This window comes from Ceratotherium simum, chromosome 8 (assembly GCF_057802395.1).
Source record: "Ceratotherium simum simum isolate JZ-2026a chromosome 8, ASM5780239v1, whole genome shotgun sequence".
Lineage (NCBI taxonomy): Eukaryota > Metazoa > Chordata > Mammalia > Perissodactyla > Rhinocerotidae > Ceratotherium > Ceratotherium simum.
In genome coordinates this window covers 5428296-5444178 of record NC_141907.1, presented here as the reverse complement: position 1 = coordinate 5444178, position 15883 = coordinate 5428296, and the positions used below count along the sequence as shown (strand labels likewise).

The window sequence follows — 15883 nt, the reverse complement described above, 5'->3', positions numbered from 1 at the left end:
CTGCCCCTTCCTCCTCTTCCCTCCCTCTCCTCCCCCCACCTCCTTGGTGTCGCACCATCCTGTCCTCAGCATCTGATCCCACCCGTGTCTTACACGCGAGATGCCCCCTCTCCGAGCAGGGTGGTGTGTAAGGGACAGGCCACACGCAGTCTTGGTTTCAGTCCTGGTCTTTGCTCCCTAGCTGGGTGACTTCTCCCGGCGTCCTCATCTGTAAAATGGGGTGTCACTCCCCACCCTCTGAGGTGGGCAATGAAGAGCAAATGAGAAAAGAACGTACAGGATGTAGCAAGGGGTCTGCACGAGTCGGTGCTGCACAAGCAGGGACTTTTCATCATGAGGTTCTTTGGGTGGTTCAGAAACGGCACCCCTGGGCAGGTTGCTCCAGGCCACTCTGTCTGACCCAGGATTCTGCTGGACAGTGACCCTCACTGGGGCAAAGGTGTGAGGCCGAGCAAGCTCGCCAGCCCCAGCCTGTGGGCAGGCCTGACAGCTGCAGAAGAGTCGATCCTCCTGTCCTCCCAGCTCTGGCCGGGACAGCGCCAGCTCACCCAGGCAGAGGGCAGTTTAACTGGAGGTTTAACCCAAGGCAGCAGCTGGCTCTGCCTGAACTATTTCTCTGGGATCAAGGAGCAACCAACAAAAATCTGCTGAGCAGAGAGGGCTCTGAACGTGGTGGTGTGAGCTGACCCCCTGGCCTGCCCCTCCGGAACTGGCGGGTCCCATCCCTGCATGCCAGAGCACTCTCTCCGTCTAGCTTGGGGATCCTGTGGGGAAGGTGGCAGTCTCCCCTAAGAGATGCAATCCTGGTGGGCTGCTGAGAGGCACCCTGCCAGTTACAGGCCCCAGTTGAGTGTAGCCCTCCACATCCCCCAGGCCCTGCCGCACCTCTGGTTCCCGCTGGAAGATGACGACCCGGCCACCCTTGTCGCCTGTGGCCAGCAGCTCTCCGGTGTGGTTGAACTCGACGGTAGAGATGATATCGGCTGCGGGGAGAGAGACAGGAAGGCGTGGCTCATTAGGACCCCAGTACTGTGCCGTTCCACAGAACAGCACCCGTCCCGCCCCCCACAGGCCCCCATCATTGACAGCAGGAGTCCGAGGGGCCGGGAGCACTGACGAGGGGCTAACTGGTGCCCCCTCCTCGCTGGCTGTGGGACAGAGACTGCTCCATGGACTTGCTTCACTGACTCTTTCCTGCTTCCTTCCTTCCTCCCTCCCTTCCTTCCAGAAGCAGTTTGGGGGTTTCCTCATATGCTGACCAGGTGACTGGGATAAAAACCTGATTCTCACTAGCCCAACTCTGGGGGCCACCAAGACCAACCATACTGAGCCCTGCTCCCACTGAGCTGCCCCTGGGTGGGACCCCCGTAAATCTTCATATTCCCAGCCTGGACTCTGAAGGCACCAAAATCTCTGATCCAGCTTTAGCACAGTGGACCTCCTTTCAAACAGACCGCAGATCTGACCACTCGTCCCGGCGGCCCCAGGCTGGGCACTTAGCTGACCCCTGCCCTGCACTCTATGCTCCTTACAGCCGCCTCCCGAGTCATGGGGTGCCTCTGCTCAAAACCCTCCATTGGTCCCCCAGCCCCCTCCTTTGCATCCTTCTCCATCTCTGGTGATGGCAGTGCCCATCTTCCCTGGCTCGGGCCCAAGCTTTGGAGTCACCGTCACATTCTCTCATGCTCCACATTCAATCCTGCTGGCTTGGACTTCGAAATACATCCAGATTCCAACCACTTCTCCCCATCTCCTGCCTGAATGACTGCCACAGCCTCCTCACCGACCTCCTCGATTTCTCCCTGGCCCGGCGACAAGCGAGCCTCACCAGAGCAGCGAGAGGAGCCACTCGAAACCCTCTAGTGGCTCCCATTTTATACCCAGAACAGAAGCAAAGGTCTCAGAGCGGTCTAAAGCTTTGGGTAACCTGCAGCCCTGGAGGCAGACCACGTCAGGAGCCCAGTCTTCACCACTCTCCTCACCTGCACAGGGTACTTGGCATTGCCCCCCACCCTGGGCCGGGTAAGCTGCCCCGTGATTTGCCTTGGTCTGGGACGCCAGCAGACAAGGCGCTGTGCTGTGCCTCTGCCACTGCCAGGAGAGGACCTGCCCGGGCTAGCCCACTGGGCCTGGGAGGAGAAGGAGGGAGGACGTGTGCAGCAGAGGTGCCCCAGCGAGCCAGCCCCGACCAGGGGCCCCCAACTACCAAGCCTAGATCAGCGGGATCGGCAGATGCGTGATGAAAAATGTGTATTGTTGAATGCCAAGGAGTTTCATGTTTTCGACTCAATAAAAGATCACTGACACCCTCTCTCCCCAGCCTCCTCCCCCACTGCTCCCCGCCTTGCTCTCCCACTCCAGACTCTAGGCTCCTTGCTGTTTCTCAAAAGCACTGCTACCTTTTGTCTCAAGACCTGTTCTCTCGGCCTCGAGTGCTTTTCGCACTCCTATTCCCTCAATGCCTTCTCCTCTTCCAATCAGTGCCTTTAGAGGCAGCTCCTGACCGCTGCGGGCCTTCAGAGCCACAAGGAAGTGCGGGCTTTGACGGCCAAAGACGAGGGGAGAAAGAAGGTGGTTTAGAAGCAGGATGAGGGGCTGGGCATATTCACTGATCAAGATAAAAAGCACATTTCATTAAACTTACAAAGACAAGACACGACAAGCAGCTCTGTGGGGACATGTAAATACTCGCTGAGTGTGGAACTGGGAGTGGGGGCAGGCCCTGACTGCCCCAATGCTGTCCCTCCACGGGCAGCCTGCCCTGGCCCAGGGGCATGGGAGAGGCACAAGCCACGTCCCAGCAGTGCTGGGGTTCCTGGACGGGGCACTGCTCTCGCCATTTCAGATCAGCGCCCCCTAAGGGGGAAAGAGCAGGACATAAAATTGTATATAAAATGTTTTAATTATATAGACCAGTGATCACAGCCATGTTAAATAGCGAGCAAACTGGGCAGAGGGAAAAAAACCTGGAAGAGAATTTTCTACCATGTTAAACAGAGGTGGCTTTAGGGTGGTTGAAAATATTTTTTTCCTCCTCTTTCTACTTTTCTATGTTTATTAAATTTTCTGTAATGAATGTATATTTTTTCATAGCTTTATTGAAGGATAATCGATATACGCAAAAAACACATATTTGATGTATGCAATTTAGTGAGTTTGGATATATGCATAAGGTATATTATTTTTACGATGGAAAAATAACAATGCTATTATAAATTAAAATGCCAATATAACCATTGGTACCCAGAGCGAATGTGGTCCATAAATGCTGGGCGGTTACCACAGTAACAGACACTCAAGTCTGCAGGCAGTTTACAATTTACATGTCGGTTTTATATCCACTGCCTCCTTTGAACCTTATGCCGGCCCCTGAGGGAGATATGACTATTATTTCTATTGGCAGCTGAGGTGATGGAGGCCCATCCCCAGCGACAACCTCCTGAGCTGTTCATGGGCCAGTCAGAGGTCCTGCGTTGGAGGTTTGACTCCAGCTCCTCGGCTGTGTGGCCTCAGGTTAGTCACACCACTTCTCTGAGACTCACTTTTGTCATCTGGAGCGTGGCTATAGTAGAGTCCGCCCAGGATTAGAAGCTCAAGTGAGAGGATGGGGTGAGAGGGTTTGGGAGGGAGGAAGGACCACGGCTCTGAGGAATGATGAATTACCAAAAGTTACCGGACAGAAAGTTAAAGCTCTTTCTCATCTTTTCTTCTGGCTGCACAGAATTCACAGCAGCCAGCTCAGAGATGTGCTAGAGAAATGCGTGGTTCAACCTCACTGTGCAGATTTGGGGTCCTGACCACCAGCTCCTCCAGTCCCGTTCTGCAAACATGTACGGAGCAAGGACCAGACCTCAGTCCAGGGCATTGCTTCCTTGGCACAGGAAGGGGCTGGTGGGTGTTTACTATCTACTCAATGTTACAGGGAATGTCTCCTAGGGTTTGCCTTAGGAAGTTACCTCCCTTGAGAGCGGGAAGTTCTCATCAGTAAAATCATGAAGTTGGAAAGTCCATCCTCTCATCTTGGAATGTTTGACACATCTCCAGGCCCAATACCACTCCTCCAGGAAGGCTTCCCAGAGAATCCCCCTGCCCCCCGCTTCAGTGGTCACTCCTACAACTACAGTCCTATGCCCCTCATCAGAGGGCAGACGCTGCAGGGGAGTCAGTGATTGGAAGAAGAGGCAGCACTGTAAACACGTTTCCTGTTTTCATGGATTTTAGCCTGAGGACAGGTCCCAGTCTGTGCCATGTGGCTGCTGAAACTCAGAGAGAAAGTCATACTCAGGCTTGATCAACGAGAAGACAGAGTCTGGGGAAATCCCAGTAGCGGGAAAGTGAGGTAGTAAATCCTGGAAAAGAGGTCCACAGAGAGGTCCCCAAAGGCAGCATATAAACTCTGCCCAAATCATCAGCTGGCCGCAAACCACACACGCACACGGCAGACTCCAAGTGCAGGTAAGGCTAAAAGAAGTGAACTGGGACTTGTGCTGCCACCCTTCACCCTGGAGACAGTCTGCAGCTGCGTTCAACCACACTAACCGCTTATGAATGCAAAAGGAAACAAAAACACTCTTTGCAAGGACATCATAAACATCTAGAGTCTCTACGGTGTTATCATTCACCACACCCAGGACATAAGCCAAAAGTATATGAAAATGTACAAAGAAATAGAGAAACATACTTAACATAAAGATAATCCATGGAAATGGATCCTGAAATGCCCTGGATATGGAATTCGCAAACTAAGATTTTTAAAGTAGCTATTACAACTATGTTCAAAGTTGTGAAGGAAAATTTGCTCTTACTGAATGAAAAGAATGGAAATTTCAACAGAGAAATAGAAACTATTAAAAAATAACTAAATGGACATTCTATGACTGAAAAATACAATATCTGAAACAGAAAAGTCACTAAATTGCTTAACACAAACTTTGAGAAGACAGAGTTAGTGAACTTGAAGATATACCAATAGAAATTACCCTATCTGAAGAACAGCGAGAAAATAAATTTAAAAAGAAAAAGAACAGAATCCTCAGGGGTCGTGGACCAATATCAAAAGGTCTAACATAATGTAAGGGGAGGTCTAGAAGAAGAGGAGAGAGAAGAGAGTAAAAGAAAAACTTGAAGAAATAATGACTGAAAAATTCCTCAATGTGGTAAAGGGCATCAATTTACAAATTTAGGAAGCTCAGCTAACTCCAAGCAAGATAAACACCAAGAAAATCAGATGTAACTGTCAAACTGCTGAAAACCAAAATAATGATAACATTTTGTAAGCAGCTAGAATAAAAGCAACATACCACCTTCAGATGCACCATTACTCAAATGACTGCTGACTTCTCATCAGAAATAACAGAATCCAGAAGCCTCTTTTAAAGTGCCAAAAGAAAATTTTAAAACCTGTAAACCCAGAATTCTGTATCCAGTGGAAACAGTCCTCAAGAATGAAAGGCAAATAAAGGCGTTTCAGTTAAAGCTCCCCACGGACCCGGCTTTCATCTCAGAGCAGCCCTAGTGCCCTGTCATCACGCTCTCTTTGCAGAGAAGGAACCGGGTCCTGAGTGAGCCACTTGCCCAAAGGCACATACACGCAAAGCCTTTGTACTCCACCGGCACATCCCTGCCCCCACACCACAGGGCCTCGGGGTGACAGCGGCTGACGCCTCAGGCTCAGGGTCCCAACGCAGCCATTGGGTGAGGTCTGCCAAGCCCACCCATGACTGTGGTGGGTGAGGGAAACTCCCATGAAGAGCCAGGCTGTCTTTCCTCTTGCGAGGCCCCCTTGTGCTTCTGCTGCAGCTCCAGGGAGGAGACCACATGGCGAGGCAGAGCTGGAAGAACCGTCTTGGACGCTGGACAAGGAGGCACCGTCAACTCCCTGGGACCGGCTACAGCACAGCCTGTCAGTGGGACCCCAGAGCCATCTGGTTAGGGAGCCAGAAAGCCACACTGTGGGCTCCTGGAGAAGTCAGAGATGGTGTCCCAAGTGACCAGCCCAGCAACAGGTCCACAGTGGGAGCTGGAGCCAGAGATGGGCAAAGACCCTGCTGTGGGTTGAACCATGTCCCCCAAAACACACACTGAGGTCCTAACCCCCGGTACCTGTGCCTGTGACTTATTTGGTCCTTATTTGGAAATAGGGTCTCTGCAGATACCAAGTTAAGATGCGGTCATACTGGATACACTGGGCCCTAAATCAAATGACTGGTGTCCTGATAGGAAGGCCATGTGAAGACACAGGGGCACAGACACACAGAGGCCACGTGACAGGGGAGGCAGAGACTGCAGTCGTGCATCTACAAGCCAAGGAATGTCCAGGATTGCTGGCCGCCACCAGAAGCCAGCAGAGGCCTGGAACAGATTCTCCTCGGAGCCTTCAAGGGGAGCGTGGCCCTGCTCACACCTTGATGTCAGACTTCCAGCCCCCGAACTGTCAGGAAATAAACCTCTGCTGTTGTAAGCCACTGCATTTGCGGTAGTGTGTCACAGCTGCCCTAAGCAACACACAGCGAGAAGAGAACTGAAACAAGAGGCTGTGCAGGCACCAGCACCGGAGGACACAGGCTGCACCCTGCTGGTGCCACGTGGTGAGGACGGGCCCTGGGATCGCAAAGATGCCCATTGTGGCTGTCATCAAGAGGAAGCTATTCCAGTCCCAGCCCTGGGACATACTAGCTGTGTGACCTCACCCAGATCACTCACCCTCTCTGAGCTTTGTCTCATCAATAAAATGAGACTTGTCATCCCTGCCTGGCCACAGTTCTCCTAGGATTTTTGTGAAATTCAAATGACTCCATGGACTGGAAAGTTCTCGGGTAACTCTGGTAGAGGCGTGCAAACTCATGGGGAGATTAAGACACTCGTCAGGGGAACTCCTCCCCTGCTCATCCATAACTGTCCATCACCGTAAGTGCTGTCGACACCACTAGAGATCCATCAGACGTTGGAGATCATGGCAGAGAGGGGGCCCTGGAAAGCCCAGCTCGATCCCTCTGATGGGACTGTTGCATTTAATTAGTATTGTCAGAGGCATCAGGGCCAATGAGGAGGGAGGAGGGAGAGGGAAGAGGAGTCTGCCCGCAGCTGAACGAGAGAGCTGGGTGAGGGCAAGGAGGCGCGGTGCGCCCACATCAGCGTGGGGTAGCACCTGCTGAGCACGTTCACCCAGCATTTTCCCTGGGCTCACACGGGAGGAGCGGCCAGGCCAAGCCCCGTGGATAAGGAGACGAGGGAGGCCAGGCCTGCCCTCAAGGGTGCTCCGGGTCCAGGGAGACACGAGGGAGCGACAAGGTGGCCAGGGGAAGTGACGGGGAGCGGGATCCGCAAGGGCCACCTGCAAACAGTAACGTAGGAGTGGGGTCTCGAGGAACAAGGGAGAGCGGCAGACCTATGGTGTGTACGGCGTTGGGCCCCCGATCAATGGCGTCCTGTATCCACCCCTCGACAACGTGACCGTGCAGCTCCTCCCATCTAGAGGCAGAGTCCATTTGCCCACCGTTGACTCCGCACTTGCCTGTGACCTGCTTTGGCCAATGGAATGTGGTGGAAGTGAGAGGTGCTGGTTCCAGGCCTAGGCCTCCAGAGGCCTTGAGCTTCTGCTCTCTTGGACCCATGCTCCACCATGGAAACAATCCCAGGCTTGCCTGCTCGAGGATGAGAGACCATGTGGAGCACAGACAGGCACTGCAGCTGAGGCCATCCTGGGCCGGTCTACAGCCAGTCAACCCCCAAACATGGGAGAGCCCAGCAAAGACAGCAGAGACACCTTCCCGACCCACAGCTTCTGTGTATGCTTGACTGAGCGCCACCAGTATGCAAGGAAACAGCCAGCTGACCCGCAGACTCAGGATCAAAAATAAACGCTTGTTGTTTGCAGCCGCTGAGTTTGGGGCTGGTTTGTTATGCAGCAGCGGCTGACCCAGACAGAGGGGTTGCCAGGCAGAGCTCCGTCTCAGCATCCCATCCAGCTCTGCTCCATGGATTTCCCTTTTTTGGAGGTGAGGAAATCATTTAAAAAGGAAAGACCTTCCTGATCAGAACAAGCTCTTAAGTGCAGCCTAGTTTCTCAGTAGGGTGTGTGCTCCCCGCCAGCCTTCACCAAGGGCCTTGTCCACATGGCCGTGCTCTGACATCAGTGTGCCCCTTCCTGGTTCCCTGACAACTCTAATTACTCTTGAGGTCTCAGCCCAAGTGCTGCTTCCCGGGGAGGCCGCCCGGGACCTCCCTGCTGATATCTGGTTCCTTTGTTGGTATCACACTTCTCCTGTTGGGCCTGTGACAGCCCTGGGGGCGGAGGTAGTGTGAGGTGGCAAGAGGACAGAGGCTCCCAAACCAGCAGACTGCTGCTCAAGGCCTGGCCTCACGCTCACCAGCGGTGTGGCCGGGAGCAAGTCCCATCCGCCCGGGACTCAGAGTCCTCCCCTGTAAACCACGGGTATTCTCCGGGACTCCCGCTGGCTGTGGGGAGGACGGGGTTAACGTACGCCCGACAGGAGGCCACCCGTGGGCTCCTCTCTCCTCACCTTCAACAGAGGTACCCGTAGGATCGGGACCCGGAGAGCAGGGGAGTGAGTCCTGAGAACCTGGACTACGTGTGGCCCTGACGACCTTCCACGACGTGTGTGGCCCCTTGGACCAGGACAGGTTAGAGGAACAGCTCCCTCCCGGTACTGCCGGGAGCCGTTCTAGCACTTTACACACATTGCTGCGTCTTGCCAACAACCCCAAGAAGTGCTGGAGGGGTACTGTTACCCCAGTGTACAGATGAAGAAACTGGGGCACAGAGAGGATAAATAACTTGCCAAAAGCTGCCCAGCTGGTGGGCGCAGAGCTGGGATTTACTCCCAGGCAGGCTGGCTCCAGAGTCCTTGAACTTGACCCCCTGGCCTGGTGCTTCTCAAGACGTTTGAAGGGGTCAGAGATGGGAGCTGGGGGATGGGAGAAGACACTTCCTGGGAGAAAGCAGGTGCTGGGGGGAGAGAGTGCTGCCATCCCCCCCCGTCCAGTGAGACCCCTGCAGAGCTCCAAAGGCCACTTCCTGAAGGCAGGAGACCTGGGCCTGAGACTCAGAGAGCAAAGGGGTCTGGGGTCTGGAGCAGGGACGAGGAAGGACCAATGGCTTTCACCCATGTGCTTCCCGGGGACAGGAGAGAGCTGGCTTAGGGTCATCTTAGGTTCTTTCTGCTGGCTTCCCAGAGGGCCAAGGAGCATGCAGCAGAGGGAGGCCGCGGTGCCCAGGGGCCGAGCAAAGCCACAGGACATAGAGCTGTGACTGCCCAGGTTATGGGCTCCGTGGGAGACGGCTTGGCAGGAAACATCCAGACCACGCAGCAAAGGACCCAGGCGAGAAACGAGCAGCTGTATCCACCTGCCAGGTCCACCCAGAGCAGAGCGGGCAAAGCCCCCAGCTGCCCTCCCGCCAATGAAGGGGGAGGGGCGGGCAGAGGCCACAGGGCCCGGGCCCTTCCCCACAGTCAGCCCTGCCGTGGGACGCAGAAGGAGAAATTCGAGGTCTGGTCTGGAGTCTGGATCCTTACCTAGGACTGGACGTTCAGTACTGGCTATGTGACGAGAGGCCGCCCAGCTCTGCGGGGGTGACCACAAAGGCCTGGCCTGGCCGAGTCCTCGTCTGGGGCAGAGGAGATGACCTCCCTGACTAAGGTGTGATGAGAGAGTGGAGGCAAACCACGGGGTGCTGAGCTCACTGTCCCCGCCTGATGCTGCCCCTCCGCCCTCAGCGGGGAGCCGGCACCCGGCTCACTGTGGTTCCTGGCACCAACTGGGGGCCATGATCATGTTATTGCTGAATTTCAACATTGCTGCAGACCCCCACACTGCATCACCCCAGCCCCCTGTCCCCCTGGCCCCCCAGCACGTCTGGTGAGAAGCTCCCTCCCGCAGCCTGAACTCGGTGGAGGGTGGGGCAGCCCCCAGGCGGGGCAGAGGCCGCGTGCGGCAAGCTGGGATGCTGCGGCCAGGCCAAGGCAGGTCCCCCTGGACAGTGCCTGGGCCACCTGGCCGGAGGAAAGGTGCAGGGGCTGGTGCGAGGTTTGGGAGGGTCTGTGTGGAGCGGGCACCAGCGGCGCTCCCCACCCATGCAGCCCGGAGGCCCAGGACCCTGGGCTCTGCCTGTGAGGGGCCAGGGCTCTCACATTAGAGCAGGAAGGGGGTGTCCAGCCCCAGCTGCCCACAGGTGGGAGATGGGGCATGCTGTGCTGTCACCTGCAATCACACAGAGCTGTGGTCCCAGGCCACGGATGGGACACCCACCCCACACCCGGGACCTAGTGCCTGTTCCCCCTGTTTCTGGCTGGTGACCCTGGGCATGTCAGCTCCCCTCTAGAACCACACCTCCTCCCGTTCAGAGGACACGAGGGGGTGGGAGGGGGAGGGGAACTACGTGGGACCAAGAGCCCGAGAGCCGGGCGTGTGCTCGGAACCTGCCCACGGCGCCTCATTTCATCCTCTCCATGACCCTCAGGGCATCCTCGGAGTCCTGGACCCAGCATCACCTCCCTCAAGCTGGCTTTGTAAAAGGAAAGGAGACCCAAACGGGAGACCTGGGGATGATAAGTTACATAAACATTTAAACCGGGCCTGGTACTGATTTTAAAAGTTGAAAAATAATTCCTTTGTCCCGACACCTGCCCCAAGAGCTCCAGGTGAAGTGGAATGTCGGAACCTGGAACTGTGATCCCACAACAGGCCTGCTGACCGCTGGTCAGCCAGCCAGAGCTGAGACGCTGGGAACATTTGTCTGTGAGAGAACGTTTGGGGGAGAGGGGGCACGGAGGGCAGCCCGTGTGGGGGCAGAGGGCCTGCGGCTGGGTTAGGCTATGCCCCTAAGTGTAGTTACTCCACGGTACAGCCACTGTCTGCCAAGGGGGAAGATCAAATCCCGCTCTCACTAGCTGTGCGGCCTTGGACTGGGCACTTCACCTCTCTGAGTCAATCTGATCATCTGTCAGACAGAGACGACAATAGCCGCCTTCCGAGGCTGTTGGAAGTTGGCCTGCACACCCCCCAGCACGTGGAGGCACTCGGTAAATCCGTTTACAGTTCATTTATTCATTCAAAAGAGTGTGAATTAATGGGGAGTTATTGTCTAAGTTATTGTTTGAAGGGAAAATGTTGGCCAGAGTTTGATATTTTTAACGTGGACTGTTGGATAAAAGATAAAAAAAAAAAGTACAGAGTTTGGGTTTGGGAAGGTGAAAAAGGTCTGGAAATGGATAGTGGTGATGGCTGCACAACACTGTGAATGCACTTAACGCACTGAATTGTACACTTAAAAATGGTTAGAATGGTAAATTTTATCTGATGTATATTTTACCACAATAAGAAATTTAATTAAAAAAGAAGAATATTGATTGAGCACCTACTGTGTCCCAAGCACTGCTGCATAGGCTGGGAACTCAGCAGGGTACGCCCCCACAGGACACTCACTCTCCAGTGGAGGAGACACACAATAAGTAAATTTTCATATCAATACATATATTATTTTTCTGGGGAAGGGATAAAAGCTAAGATGAAAAATAAAGTATGGTAAAGGGGGTGGCTGGGGTGGGAGGTGCTGTTTTCATTGGGGAGGTCAAGGAAGACTTTCTGGAGGAGGGGCATTTGAGCAGAGACCTGAAGGAAGCAAGGGAAGGAGCCACACAGATAGCTGGGGGAACAGCACGTGCAAAGGCCCCGAGGTAGGCGTGAGCGTGGTCTGTTGCAGGTCAGCAAAGAGGGCAGTGTGCACGTGAAGGTGACAGGGCAGGACATGAGCTCAGAGAGGTGGGCTGGGCCTTGCAGGCCGGGGGAAGGACTTGGGATTTCATCCTAAGGGACTGGAGAAACTGCAGAGCATTTTGATCGGGGGAGCCATGACCTGACTCAGGTGTAATGACTGCTCCTATCCTTGTGTGTCTCTCACTAACACAGATGGCTCTTTTAGGGGTGGGCACAGTCCCTTCTGTGCCCAGCACAGGACCTGGCACATGAGTGGCTCTCAGGAAACGTTTGTTAAGTAAATGCTGGAGCACAGATGCTCGCTAGGCAAGCAGGGGACGGCAGGAGCCTGTGTCACCCCTGCCACTCACTGCCTCACACAGTTTCTCTCCCTGCTTCTCCCTGTTAGGAGAGGTGTTGGCATCACCGTGATGTTGTTGTTGTTGCTTTTATTTTAGCAACATTTATCTCATTTGTTAAATTGAGATATAATTCACAGAACATAAAATTCAACATTTCAAAATGTATACTTCAGTGGTTTTCAGTGTATTCACTGTGTTATGCAACCATCACCACTATCTAATTCCACACGTTCCCATCACCGCAAAAAGAAACCCCGCCTCTGTCAGCAGTCACTCCCTGTTCCCCTCCCCCAGCCCCTGGCAACCGCTCATCTGCTTTCTCTCCGTGGATCTGCCTCTTCTGGACGTTCACATAAATGGAGTCACACAGTCCGTGGCCTTATGCGTCCCGCTTCTTTCACTCAACGTGATGTTTTCACGGTCCATCCACGCTGTAGCGTGAATCAGCAGTTCAGCCCTTTTCATGGCTGAACAATATTCCATTGTGATCATGACAGTTGCAAAGACAGGCCCCATTCTCTTCAAGCAGAAACCCAGTCCCAGAAGATGACTTGAGGGGGTTTGGAACGGCTCTGCGCCCCTGACCTGTGGTTGCACACAGCCCTGCCAGCCGAGGGGCTGCTGCAGGAGCTGGAGTGCGGGTGGAGGGGTGCCCCACGAGGGGCAGGGTGCGAGGGAGGCCAGGGGCTGTGGCTGCCGGCCACTCCTCGCCCAGGCCAGCTGGGCCCCTGCTGCGTAGCTGCCGGCCTGACCGCACAGAGGCAGACGGGCTCAGGGGAGGAGGGCCGGGGCAGCTGTGGACTTGCCCGTGGTCAGGCCCTGATCTGATTCTTGGCCAGGTCGGATTACGCTCACAGCAGGGGTGACTTCCCAGATCCGACTCCAGCATAGCCCTCCAGGCACCACTCCTCAATCAGACCCCCGTGGGCCCAGCAGCTGGCCTCAGGACAGGGTCAAGGTGAAGGGGGCCGAGAGAAGACCACCTGCTCCCTGCCTGCTTTGTTGCAGCATGAGCTTCTGAAAGCTCCCCCAACACAACCACCTGGACTTCTCTCCTAAAGATGAAGATTCCCAGGGTCCTGCCCAGATCGACTGGATCAGAATCACTGGCACCTGGAACCTGCATTTTGACAGGCTCTTCTGGGGTGTGCTGAGGTCTGAGAACCACTGGCAAAGCGCTGACAGGTTGGGAGGGAGAGAGCCTCACTTTAGTGGGGCTGCCTAATTCTCAGGAAGTTACAGACATTCTCTGAGCCTCAGTTTCTTGATCTCTAAAATGGGTATAATACTATCATCTCAGGGTTGATGGTGAGGATTTAATGAGGCAACATACATAAGAGAGCCTGGCAACAAGAAACTGCCCAAAAAATTGTTAGCTGCAATTAGTAGTATATTATTATTAAGCATGCAAACCAAACCCAAGAACTATCTGGGTATTGAAAGGAAGGGGGAGAGGGGAAGAATTAACGAGAGAGAAAGAGGGTTTGTGATGTGGTGAATTTGCTGTTGGGGGACCTGGCTTTGAATCCTACCCTGTCCTGGCTGTCATTTCACCCCCTGAGCCTCAGTTTCCCCATTGTGTAATGGTGAGGCTAAGAGCTGCCCTTGCTGGAGGGCTCTGCAAACTGTAATGTGCTGTCCTGTGCCAGGATGAGGAGGAGCATGGAGGCCTGAGGCTGACCCAGACTGATGGCTTGTGTCTGGGCCGGGCCAGCTGGCCTGGGCTGGCTTCTGTCCTCCCAGCGCCTGGCTCCCGCAGGCCCCGTCCTCTCTGCAGGCTCAGCCAGCTCCTCAGACCCCGGCCAGCAGGCAGGCAAGCGAGGCCATATGGCCCGATGACAAGAGCACCTTCGGGCCTCATCACATCAGAGTGTCCATCAGGCCCCCCGCCAGGCCTGTGTCAGCTCGGGGGTGGGGGAGACGCGTCTCAGGCGCTGAGCTGGGTGCTGAGGTCATGGCTGGCATAGCCAGCGCAGCCCCTCTGTCCACCTCTCCTGCCTCTGCTCTGGCGGAGGCCACTGTGACTTCCCTCCTGGAAGATTGTGCCGCCTCCTCTTTGGGTTTTCTACCTTCGTCCTGGTCTGGTCCACCCGTGGCCAGAGGAACTTTTCTGAAACTGAAACCTCATCAGTTCATGATCTCCCTAAAGCCTTCTATGGCTCCCCATTGCCCTCACTAGCCCCCACTCCCAACACAACCCTCACCCCTTAGCCAGCCCGGACTTTCTGCATTTCCCCAAATGGCGCCATTTATTTATTCCACGAGTATTTACTGAGCACTTACTAAGTGCCAGACCCTATGCCAGGCAACAGGAATTCAGAGGTGAGCCCCATGGGCACCATGCAGGCCTCCCAGACCAGTCTGTCCCGGGAGGCGGTGAGTGCCCACAAATAAACGAAGCAAACACTGCACGTCGTGCGCACAGACCCAGTGTCCTTTCGCCTCCTCCTTCCTCGTCCAAAGGCCCCGTGTCCCAGGCTCTGGGTGACGGTCTGGTAGAGGATGACAGTCCGTCCCTGTTAGGGTGTGGCATGGGGTGTAGGCAGTGCCCAGGACACCCCCACGAGAGGGGCTGGAACAGCAGTCATCGGGGGGGGGGCCCTGGGGTGGGCCGAGGCTGAGGACGTGGACTTGGCAGACGGGCAGGGTCCCTCCAGCTCTGCACTGGCTGCAGACCGCTGGCAACTCAACCTCCGGAGGCTCGTTTTCCTCATCTGTAAAATGGGCATGATCGTGCCTATGAAATGGATTGCTGCAGCAGAGGCGCAGCGTGGGGCCCGGCACACAGCCAGCCCACAGGTTCTGATGCTGCTGCTCTCCGTGGGAGCCAATTCGCTGGCAAGGAGCATCCTTAGGCCACCAGGCCCCCTGGCAGGAAGGAACCCGGCTTCCCGAGGCTCCTCGCTCTAGGCCTCGAGGCCGACTGGGCCCTGCGGGTGGCACAGCCGTTGTGCTTCAAATACACGGCAGTGGACAAGGAGCGGCTTTGGAGATGTTCCCATCCTGGTTACACGTCAGCCCCGATGGGACCCGGGTCCCGGGGGTCTCACACCGCTGAGAGCCCACCACGGGCTGGGCGCAGCTAGGAGCCTCACCCACGGGTGCGTTAACCTCACAGCAGCCCTGGGAGTGCGTGGCGCTCTGCCATTTCCATGCCGGGAATCCGCGGCTCAGGTTAACCCATTCTCCCATGGGGAGCAGACGGCTTCTCTGCGCCGGTCGGTCCTAGGGCCTGTGCTCCTGACTCTGTGAGGCGCGGTCCAGCCAGCCCCAGGTCCCTTTGCCAAGGGACAGCCGTGCACCTCCACGAGAGTGATGGTACTGCAGTCTCCCCGGGCCACGCCCCATGCCTCACGCCTGGTGCCCTGCATCCCCACCACACCAACACCCCTTCCTACCAGGGATCCCTGCGCCCATTACAAAGATGAGCAAACCGAGGCACCCTCAGGTGGAGCTGGCAGGCTACCCCATGTGCTGTGGGTTCTCAGGCTCCTTTCCCGGGTTTTTCCTGGAGACGCAAACTTCCAGCCCGAGCGTGTTATTCAGCAACTGTCAGGTCAGCAAGGTGATTACACCTTGTATTTGGCATCATGCTCCATTACAAGCATTTCACACCTATGACCTCATTTCATGGTTGTGACAGCCTTGGGGGGGCATTACTCACCCCCCACTTACAGACGGGGAAACTGATGTTCCCAGAGGCGGGGTCAGTGGTGTGGTGGTGAACAGCTGACCATGGCTCTTCGGGGTGGGGTGGGGTGGGGGAGACACCCTGATTTGTAGTGTCTTCTGAGTCTGTGGACTTC

General features: G+C 55.4%; 1 protein-coding gene across 2 annotated transcripts in view; it reads right to left on the bottom strand.

Annotated features, from left to right (window-relative positions):
- PPP2R2C (protein phosphatase 2 regulatory subunit Bgamma) overlaps positions 1-15883 on the bottom strand; it is a 140346-nt gene that overhangs the window by 54448 nt on the left and 70015 nt on the right. The window contains exons 1-2 of one of the 2 annotated variants that reach the window (XM_087434895.1): positions 1983-2057; positions 886-983 (exon numbers count right to left, since the gene is read on the bottom strand). In XM_087434895.1, the coding sequence (XP_087291021.1) occupies positions 886-983; positions 1983-2002 (118 nt within the window). In that variant the 5' untranslated portion in view covers positions 2003-2057. Of the gene's footprint in view, positions 1-885; positions 984-1982; positions 2058-15883 lie in introns of those variants that run through there. The other variant, XM_004432257.3, reaches the window with a different exon arrangement.